The sequence below is a fragment of the Porites lutea genome, chromosome 6 (genome assembly GCF_958299795.1).
Source record: "Porites lutea chromosome 6, jaPorLute2.1, whole genome shotgun sequence".
NCBI classification, from domain to species: Eukaryota; Metazoa; Cnidaria; class Anthozoa; order Scleractinia; family Poritidae; genus Porites; species Porites lutea.
Window position 1 is genome coordinate 5,491,383 of NC_133206.1, and position 11,458 is coordinate 5,502,840.

Consider the following 11,458-nt stretch of genomic DNA (forward strand, 5'->3'; position numbering starts at 1 on the left):
CCAAGGAAAAAGAAAACTCATTCTCTGCAATAACAAAGTGTTCGTATTGAGCGAGTTTCCTAGAGAGGAGTTGAACTCTTTCGCGCTACATTTTGCGTCCCCATACCCCACATTTCGCGTAAAAGTGAGAGTATATATTACAGTTGAAAGAATGATGCAGCTCTTATACCAGATGAAATCTTGATGTCGTTTAAAGCGGGGGACGCACGGAATGAATAGGAGCAGGGCGGAGGAGGAGGGGAATTGCTTTTATCCTCAGTACTAGCAAGAACCGCTACTCTCGATTTGACAAATTGTTCAGCGCTTACGTCACTAGCAAAAAGTTTATCGCGAAAACTGAATTACATATCAAGCAGAACCATTTTTATTTTTATCCTACCATTATTTAACACCTCAGCACTTACTACACTGGAACAATAATGAGTGACATTACCTTTCTTAGACTCGTTTTAATGGTGAGAGTTTTTTTGTAACAAGTTAGTTCACAATCACGTAACCATATGAATTGCAAAAACTACCTCTACTACTATAACTTCTACTTCTGGGCAGTGATACGTGTGCTAAAATGCGCTGCGCCCTTAGCTTACTTCATGAAAACAAACAATCAAAAAAACTAATTACGCATCTTCTGCTGGCTTCTGGCAAACATTTTAGGTCTGAATCCCATTAGGTATCCATCTCGGGATAAGGTAGGGGTAGGTCAGATCACCTCTTTCCTTTCGTTCTTCATTCACTTCTTGCATCTTAGGTTGAACCTCGTACATGAGGTAACTGTAGTATTCGTTGATAAGATTCACAGCTTTGATGTCCTCAAGGTTGTTGCCGTAGTCAAATAAAGTGTCAAAACGGTATAACGCCAGGGAGTTACTGAAGCTGGCTTCGATCTGGAAATTAAGATGTGTGAAACCATATTTTCACGGTAGGAAGATATACAGGGTACCACTGGCTCACCATCAAGTTTTAGGGCCTGTTTACATGGAGGTGGGTTTTAATTTGATCACGTTTACATGATAGGTGGGGTGACCCGCCATATTTTACCTCACCTACCTGGGGTACCCCACCTCCATGTAAACGGGCCCTTAGACAGAACAGTGGCTCACTGGGAAGACTATGTTGACTAATGAACTGAAACACTTTCCTCAACGGATTTATCTACTGTCGACCACAAACAGACTCCCTTAGTTACTATTCATAGTAAGGATCTCACATTTGGACCGTTGGCTTGAACGTTACCGTTTCAGAAATACCAATAATTGTTGGCATTTAAAACGCTTCATTAACATTATGCTATTAGGGTCAAACTGCAATCGGCGACAAAATTGTTAAGACACTTTCCTAAAAAGAGGTGTTTTGAGCTACCCTGAGAAAGGGTCCCCCCACCCCTCCCCCCTTGACATTTATGGGTCGTCTCCGAGTGCCCACAAACCTTAAGGCCAGCGGTACAACACTGAGTAGGGGGAGTGGGGAGGGGGACCATTGAAAGGTATTTCACACCTTTTTAAAAAAGAACAAATAAAACCATGCTCATAAGATGTCTTTTTTCCGGAGGTGTCTCAACTAGTTTTGTCGCCGATTGTGGCTTCGCTCGGAAGGTGTAAGGCGCAGTTAACATGAGGGTCTAATAGAAACTGAAACAGAAACTGTGCTGCAGTGTTGGAGGAAGAGAGGACCACAAAAATTTGGTTTTACAAGTCTAAAAGGTCAATGTATCACCATAATCAATCAAGGGATTGTGGGCTGTATCTGGCTACTATATAAAATGGTGGAGCTGCTTATACTCACAATTTAAAAAAGAAAGTGAACTAGTTGAAAGAAAGACTTCCATCGACTCAGTGAAGATTTAAAATGCCGCTTTGAAAAGGAAGACTGATTGAGAGAAGGCTGGTGCTGTAATTCAATTACACGTGCAGACCGAAAAACTAACTCTCCATATCAGGAGGCAGAAACAGTGATAAAACTATTTAACACGAAAGGCAGCTTCAAACTAACACACTTAATTAGCCAGTTATGAAACTAGCTAAACTTGAAAAACTTACAGCAGATGTATTCCTGTTTGGCAGTCGCAGAACCGAGAATTCCCCCTCCTTCAGTCTGGTGTCATTGTACAGCTTCGTTGGTAGGTTAGGAATGTACTCAGCATAGTCTGAGAGCGGGTAGTTGACTGTGGAGTGTTGAAGGCTCAGTTGTGAGATGATCCGAGTTACAATATCACAGAGTTCTTCTTTAGTACTGATCTTTGGCGGTAGACCTTTAATCTGTTAATATAAAGGATAATTCACTTATATGGCTGTCCGTTTAAGGTGATAAATGGACCAGTAAATAAGTTGTACTGGCCAAATTTGTCTTTGATTTTTGGCTTTTGATTGGTCAAGAACCAGTCGCGCAAAATGGCAAAACAATCAGGAAATTACCATCCAATTTTGTTACGAGATCCATAAAGAATTTCCAAACAATGCTCATCCGCAAAGAGGATTGGATAAGTTTAAAGTGCAAGGCCATTTCTGCTTGGTTAGTAGCATTTGGTAAGAACAATGGCAGCGATAAGCAACGACTGATGAAAAACTACTCAGTAACCTTACCTTTCCAATGCGGCCGTGGAAAAGAGGTTTTCCATCAATAGACAACTCATTGAGAAAGTTGCCAAATTCTTTGTCTTCCTTTACGTCTCGATTGTCGTAATAATACCTAAAACAAGAAAAAAAAATGCAGCAATTTAATTTTTCTCACATATGTTCTCAGAGTCAAGAACTATCATTGATATTAAGTATCTTTGTGATTCTCAGTACGAGAAGGACAAGAGGCGGCCTCAGACCTTTCCAGATATTTCCATATGAATCTGCGCGTCCCAGTGGCTCCTCAGAGTTATTTTAGGGTCATGTAGCAGCCGCTCGGAAGAGAAGTCACCAATGGTGCCTAACACTGACCCCAAACAATAGTGAAACAATTGAAAGAATGACATTTCGTTGTTTTCTGCGACCAATCAGGAGAGACCTTACAAGCAGCTCCTACACAACTGTTATTTTATTATTTTCTAAACCATCATCATTTCATTTTTGTTTAGCAATTTTTGGATAGGGTGGCTATGATCGAGGTGGATATCATCCTTGTAATCTGCAAAATCCTTCAATCGTAAAATTGTTGTTCATAAATCGTTCAAATATATTTCCAACTTCAAAACATGCTTAACCAACCTTCCAGTCTTAATAACATTTGTCTGTTCCTCGATGAGGTCGTCTTTATTAATGTTAGCAAACATCGTCAAAGTTTGATAAACGGCTTGTTAAGAAGAATTAGCCAGGTACTAGCCAATCAGACGGCAGAGAGAGAAATCTAAACGGCTAATCAGAGTATTTAGAAGGAACTCCGGTTTTAGGTTTGGTTTGAGTTTTGTACCATTAGATTACAATCCCCATTTAGATTCCCGGTTGGTGAACTCCTTCCAGAACCATTCATACTTACAAGTCTATATATTCCTTCACCATGTGTTCAATAACCTCCAATATTTTTTCCCCATCGTCTCGATAAGGGAAGTATGGAAGGAGATCCTTATCATCCAGTCCGCGTTTCTGGTTAATAAACAAAAGAAAGTGATTTGAAAACAAAACATTAGTCAAGAGCAATTTAATGTTACGTAGAAATCTAACAAGCAGGAAAAAAAAAAAAACAAAACAAAACAAAAGAAAGCCAAAAATAAAAATAAAAATAAAATAAATGTCATTTAATTACTAACTGAGCCCTACCTTTCTTTTTGTTATGATCTATCTGATATTACTAAACTTTGTTCAAATTGACACAGAATGAGGTAATCACCATTATTTTGTAATGAGTGAGGTATAATGTGTTTTACTCAAGAGAGTAGCTTGACCTTCTTACAACATCATCTTATTATTGAATTTTTTTATTGAGCTTCAGTACTTCACCATTCATTCCTCTAAAAATGTTTAGAAAGTAAAAGTTGAAGTTGGCTAAAACATTGATAATTATCTGCAGTGATGTCATCATCGTCATTGTCATGGCATCATTTACAAGAAAAGGACGAACTGGCACCTGTTGGGATTTAACTCCGTTTTTTAATTAATAAAAAAAGGCTTTTATCCCAAGAACTTTGCATAACTGCTGACCACGCCAGTGAAAACGATCTATAGCATTCCTGCTATACGCAAGTTCTGTTCCTGTCAAATTTTGTCTAATTTTTTAACCATTTGTAGGCTTTTTTTCTTTGCAATGTTATTAATATATTTCTTCGCAGAGTTACTGTAGCCACTTACGCTATTTTATGTACTTTTTTAACGGGCTTATTTTCCTTGAATTACATGACCTAGCTTTGTAATCTTTCAGAAATCACGCGAAACAGCTGCTAGCATAGACTACTAACCGGTAACCTTGAACAGCTAAAAGATTGGCAAGTCTTTACAGCAACTCACCTTTAGCTCGTTTCTAAAATCTGTGACTTCCCATGTGGATAATGGATGTGCATCTTTCAGTAGACGATCTGTTCCCACATTTCCAAATGCAAACAACTGATCCATATATTCTCCTTCGCCAACAAGAACAGGAGCTCCGATTGTGTTCGGTACTGTAACATCTCGACAGTGATACTGTAGTATTTGATACAACGGGTGCCGAGAGGATAGAGTTCGTCTTAAGATAACACAGAATGGTTCCATCAGGAAATGAACCTAGAACAATGAATACATAAAACCTGCAAATCAAATTATTGATCACTAGAAAATGTACTTCAAATATCACCTAGTAACCTACTATTCAAACAAAATGAATAAAACGGCAAGAGACTATTGCTCATTTCCATCCACCATGAAGAATAAACTGACCAAGCGTTTAAAATTAAACTCGAGACATGTTTTAATAATGAATTGCGATGAAATGTCTAAAATTTAAAACTGTCATATTACAAAAAAAGAACCTATCGAGCTGAACGGTTGGCGACATTAATCTCCCTGACGTTTTGCTCCAACTCACTCCATTCAACAAGGGACCTCTGAGAACCTAAGGTGGAACTCTAGATTATACATTTGCCTAGTCCCTGTACGGCGTTTTCCCAGGCCCTCTCGGTCAATTCCATTCAGTGACGTACTGAGATGAACTGGCGGGAAACGCCCTCACATTTCGCTTGGACCACGTGACCCGAAACGCTTTGGCCGCGCAGAATAATGAGGACTAGGGACTAGGTAAGATCATACCATGTAAAGCCATGCAAGAACAACAGGTGCCGTGATACCTTTATCAACAAATGCGCTAGTATTTCGCGATAATTCATGGTTAGTTTAAGATTTTTCATGTTCGTAGTTGTAGGATTAATTTTGTCCTTATGTTTCAAAGCATATCGACTGAATTACTTAGGTTTACAATAAATAGAAAATGGCTGCTAGCGAGGTATTTCAATAAAGCATTCTACTCTTTTCTATTCTATACTAAAAAATCCTTGCACCTCCCACGGCAGACTAGGCAGTCTTTCTCATAATATCACAAAAGTAATTACTGCAGTTAAGCATTTACTTTTTCACATAATGATGTATTATCTTTCAGATGATTTATTCTACCTTAGCAAGATGTTCCACTATCTGCGCGTATCCAAGATCTGTGACTTGAACGTTTAGTTTAGCCATCATCCAGTTGCCTTCGTCTTTGGGTGTAAAAACCGCTGAGTCTAAAAAAAGGAACATAAAACACAAACGTGCGCCAAACAAAATGATCTACGGGTTTGAAAAACCAAACATGTTTTGACACTACCAGCTTATACTACCGACGCATTTAAAACGAAGCGATTTTGTGTTCGCACTTCTTCATTGATCTTGATTCATATGGATTGTCAGCCACATTATTTGATCGCATATCTTTCGTAACAAAAATGTGTGTTTAATCCATGTATACTAAACTGAGGCAATGAAACGGACAACTAAAGAGTGTTGTACCTTTGGTGTGGTCCATTTGAATTGCCACAGCGACAAGATCATTTCGATCTGTTACGAAGTCTGGAGCAGAAACAAACAAAGCAATTGGAGAAAGAGTGTCCCACATGGTTCTCCTAGGATCATTATCCGTGAGGTCCGGTTCTCTGGGCAAGTCGTCACACAGTTCATAACGGAGGGCATAGATGCGGCCCTGTATAATAGCCTGAAAAAGCCAAAAATTTGGAAATCAATTAGTAATTATAAATAAGTAAGAAACAAGAGCAGACTTTTCCTACAGGAATAAACGTATTTACTAAGTAAATTACAGTCAAACCCCGCTTTACGGACACCAGCTTAAAGTCCGGTGCAAACGGACGCAACATTGTTGGCCAACAACTCCCAACATTGTTGGATATTACATGTTGCGTCCGTTTGCACACCCTGTTGCATGTTGTTGCGTGTTGTTGCGCAAATTTTGAAACCGGTCAAACTTTTCAGCCAACAACTCCCAACATTTCTTTTGTTCCGTGATCGCCGAAGCGTAGCGCAACAATGTTGGATCCGTTTGCACGCAGCCTAGTAAGAACAACTCATTAATAAGAACAGTTTGCTTTTTCCCTAGGGAAACAAAGTCCTTACGTTTTCCCTAAATTCGACCCGCTTAATACAGACACGCCGTTAATATGGACACTTTCTATGACCCCTTAGTGTCCGTATTAATGTGGTTTGATAGTACTCTCAACGTTCTGATATCTGCGTTAAATGTCTAATTCACTGTCAAAGAAACAAATGTGAACACACCTCTTCTATCGAGATATTTCCCAAAGCCTTCTGTACAGCAGCTTCCCAGTCAAAATCAGGATTTAGATTTTCTTTAAGTCTGTTCCAATCCAATCCTATTTGTTCTGAGTGATTAACAAAAGTATTCAATAATGAAGTAAAATAACACATTTATTTTGACCCCTACTGAAAGACTGACATTCATGTTATCCTGTGCAATCTTTATCCTTTAACATAAATTGGGAGTTTCCATCACCTGTCCGTGAACTAAGTTTTGCACAGTTTGGAATTTCGTGAAAAACCTACAGTTAACAGATCACTAACCTTTAGAGGCGCCATGGAAACTCACACGTCTCAATGACATTGGATTGACTCCTGCCAAACGTTGTTGAGTAAAGTACTTGTCACTAATCCATTCCTTTTTGTCCTTGATAAAGGGTTCGTATTCGGACGCTCGCATTGCAACCTCCTAAAACAAACCACAGAAATAACTGGAAGTTTTAGAAAATACGAAACTTCTCGGACATAACATTGTTTGATCAGCTGTAATTTACTGTAGTTAATTATCTTCACTGTACAAAATGCACCGACAGCAAAACACGAAATCTGAATGCTTATAGTCCCTGATATGTACCGAGCATCATTTGCGCGTTAAATTTGTTGTTAGTTTTACTCTGGGTGCTTCAGGTTTCTCCTTTTTTACTGATCCAGCACTTTTAAATTATAGTTCGATCCGGAATACAAGAGGAAGAACCCCAATACGGGTGTGCTACCGGTAACTTATTAATTATAACAGTTAACATTTATAAAAGCCGTCCTGTTTATCCAGGTCAGTGGTGCTTTTCTTCATCACCAGACCGTCTAGAGCAAGTTGACTTTTCTAGAGTAGCAAGCAATGTTATACAACACGTCTCGTAAAAGTACTAATTTATACTTACCCCTCCCAGCTTGGCAGCCGACTCGAAAAACTTTGACAAAATCTTGTAGTTATAGTTGTGGCTAATTTCCTTCTTTGTAATGTTGTTAACCAGACTATTGTAAACGAGTTTACTTAGATCGCTCACAAGAACAGTTTGGATATACTCTTCGAAGTAGAATCTTCTAAATGGATCCACGAAAGCTCTAGCTATGAAAGACCACGGAGTCGAGACATGTAACAGTGCAAATCCCCATGGGCTAGTTTTCAACTTCCATTTCTTCTTCTTTCCCTTAAGTTCCAAAGCCCTCTTTGCTCTACAAGTAAGGCTGGTCTTCTGAGGAAGTGAGATCTTACATTGGCGAGTTAACAAATACCTTGAAAGCAAAGTGAAATCCCTCATCACACTCGAACCTACTGAGGAGTAGACATTATATTAGGAAACAAGAGATGGGATATGAGTCCACTTTTTCAAGTTGTCTAGACGATTATGTAGCTGTAGTGTTGCGCATGCACTTATCTTACCCAAACAAGAGTAAAGCGAGGCTATTGAACCAACCAACTTCATGTGCAGAGCGTATAGAACGCAGTATTATTAACTATAAATCGCCGTATCAACCTGATTACCCTGTATACTGAGAAAATCCTACTTTTAAAATATTTCTGGAAATACGTGTGGGACAAAACCGAGCCTTCTCGAGGACCACCTAAGTTTTCTCTTGTTGGGCGGGGTTAGAAATCGAAAGGGTCACGAGCCACCCAAATCCTGTCATGTAGACTCTTATACCAAGAGAGACTCATTTTCTCTTGCCTATACTAACATTTTTCTAACTTTTGGGTCAAAACTTCGTGTACCGGAAACAGACAACGTAAAACTAAAGACCTCTTTGTTCTCTGTTCAGGGAAAAATGTGCCAGATATTGTTTCATGGTTTTTGTTCTTTCGTTTCAAGTTATCCGTGTCCGGTACACGAAGTAAATGCCTAACATTTTATACCAATTTAGGCCCAAAGCTATCGTTTCTCCGCTGACTGTAGTACTCACAGTTTAGCTGCTTGCAAAAGTTTGTTGTTGATGGTCACATTCGGCAACATTGGTCGGGATATAACTTTGCCAGCCTGAGATTTATTTCTTTTCGGAAAGGAAGATCTAAAAAAATTTATCAAAATTTGTCGTTATTTAGATATTAATAAATCATTTCAGAGCTATAACGCGTGGATGTATGATACTTTTATTGTTCTTGTTTGTTTGTTTGTTTTTTTTTTTTCATTACAAAACCATTTTTTCCTCTCTAGTCTTATGTTGCCTAGCCCCTGTACGGCGTCCTCCCAGGCCTTCCCGGTCAACGCATTTCGCTGACGCGAGACGAACGGCTCAAAACCTCGCTCAGACCACATGATCCAAAACGCATCTGCCACGCGCAATTATGAGGCCTAGGGACGAAGAAATGTCTTACCTAGGCTAGTAGTAGGTAATTTGCGACTGAATTAAACAGCCCAAGCTGTTGTAGGTGCTACGTGAAAAGCCTTTTTGTGAAACAGCCTCGTCCCTGGGGGGTTTCTTCTTAGAAAATGAGAAATCGAATTATCAAACGTTCATACTCGACTAAAAGGTTGAAGAAAATAAAACAAAAGAAATATATCGCACTTAATTTTTTTGTAGTTGTTGTTATTTTTCTCATGATCAGTCAAATACGAATTTTGATACGTCCTTTTCAAAATTTTACTGCTTGTAAACCCTCTATTGTAATGAATACCTAAAGTAATGATAGCAGTTGAGAACTAGTTTAGATTAATCCCTACCTTGAAACTGCAACACAGCTTCCGAATAAAGCTATCAGGGCAATAATAACCTCCACCTTCATAACTGAAGCCAAGAATAAACGTCCCTTAACGCGACTCTGGCAAATGAAATGCAAAAAATATCACTCGGAAATCGCTTCGAGTTTCAGAAGAACAGTCTAGGGAATTAGGCAATGTTATAATATTAGTAAAGCCTTCCTTATTTATGTGCAACGAAAGGCCATTAATCTACACTCAAGTTCTTGTTCATTTTTCGTATAAAGTGATCTCACACAAGATGGCCGCTCCCACTTTCACTCACGTAAGCTATAGCTATCTATGCTATGACAAAAAGAGAGCAGCCACGAGCCCACTAGAGTGCAAAGATTATGTTGCTTTCCGTCTAGTCTGGCTCCAACGTACGTGTCAGATGAGCTCAGAAATTGGAGTTCTTTACTTCCTGAGATGTAGAAAAAAACTGAAGAAAGGTACGTTAGTACAATCTCTTTAAAAGTATGTGGGTTGTTTTCACATGTTTTGCTCTCTTTATTTCGCTCAACAAAGAAAATTTTTGTTCACATGATACATTTTTGCGGTTAATTATACAGCTATTGTACTTAGCAATGATTGCTTTGTATGGATAGCCTACAGTTTCTGACAATTATTACGTAATAAATTACATAATCCCTTTTGTCAGCATTCAGCAATTTTAGTTTTTAGTATTGTCACCTTTAGTACTTGTTCGAAATTAAAGAAGCCTTCTTTGTTCTTTTGGGGCAGATTCATTTGCAATATGGCGCATGTAGCCGTCGCATTTGGCTGTTTTTGTTGTTGTTGTTGTTGTGAAAATAATAAAACAAATTCCAAGGAAAAAATTGGAAAAGGTGACAGGCATTACATATAACAATTTTTCACCTTCATTTGGTCCTGTTTCTCGCAAGTCGGTGATCACTGGCTCCATTGTTATTACAGGTGCATTGAAAATAATATGACGAACCTTTTCGGTCTGAACGCGATGGCCATATAATATAAGAAACTTTAAGAAGAAACTTTGATACAATCCAATTTTACTTGTGGTAAATATTTTTTTATGAATAAGCTCCATTGGAACCTACCTGTTCTTTGAAAAGAAAATTGCCATCTAGAAAAATTTAATCTGGCTATTATTTTTTTCTTAAATTTCTGATATCAGCTTTTACTGCTGTAATAACTTATGCCAAATAAAGTCAGGGAAAGCGTAGGAGAAAAGTCCAATAACTAGAGAGTTACTCATAAATCAGCAATGAAATTGTGAATCTCGAAAACGAATTATTTTCACTTTGTCGGGCATTGTGGCGCAATAAATAAATAAAAAAACTTTTTGCACACAAACTTTCGATTCCATCGCGGAATCTTTATCAAGAGGTGGGTTTGGGCGTCACGTGATTTATACTGCGAATCAATGACAAAACGTCTCGATAGATCGCGGGGAGCTCGTAACCAGCGTCTCTGGTGACAAAACGTGACAAAACGCCCAAATCCATCACTTGATAAAGATTCGGCGATGGAATCGAAAGTTTGTGTACAAAAAGTTTTTTTTCCTATCCTGTTAATTTAATCGTCGCTTATCATATAAACTTCAATCTATTGCTTTGAGTTGTTATGAGGTAGGGGTTTGCGCGGGGGGGGTTCTTGTGTAAGGATACAGGCTTATTTGGTGAAATACTAGTCTCCCAATCCCCTCAAATAAAATCTTCCCGGAGAGTTTTTTAATTAAAAGTGCCAGAAGTGTTAATACAAAGTGCGATGATTTTATTACAAAGTGCAACAGAACATAGCACGCCGATCTCTAAGTGGAGAGTCACATGTCAAATAGGTGTTCATAAGTTGTATGCCGGGTAGATTTTCGTGCCGGTTATTGCGAACATAGCCCTCTTATATGAAAGTGGACAATCGCGGACGGGTAAGCTAGGGCCTATCATGGTTGTTCAGGTAGCCAGCCAGTCAGTTTATTTTTTAATTGACTTTATTCCCTTACTTCAAGCAGTTTCTTTACATCAGATTCTGCTTTTGTTAACAGCTCAACAAGAA

The 11,458-nt window shown here is 38.6% G+C and overlaps 1 protein-coding gene across 1 annotated transcript; it reads right to left on the bottom strand.

Annotated features, from left to right (window-relative positions):
- Nucleotides 1–650: 650 nt before the first annotated feature.
- Nucleotides 651–7,156, bottom strand: LOC140942296 (allene oxide synthase-lipoxygenase protein-like). The gene is made up of 9 exons (XM_073391252.1): nt 7,017–7,156; nt 6,714–6,817; nt 5,934–6,135; nt 5,562–5,668; nt 4,425–4,679; nt 3,460–3,566; nt 2,580–2,685; nt 2,037–2,255; nt 651–884 (listed from the first exon to the last, which is right to left on the bottom strand). The coding sequence occupies exons 1-9, from the start codon at nt 7,150–7,152 to the stop codon at nt 651–653; spliced, it is 1,470 nt and encodes a 489-aa protein (XP_073247353.1). The 5' UTR covers nt 7,153–7,156.
- Between the last annotated feature and the right edge of the window lie 4,302 nt (nt 7,157–11,458).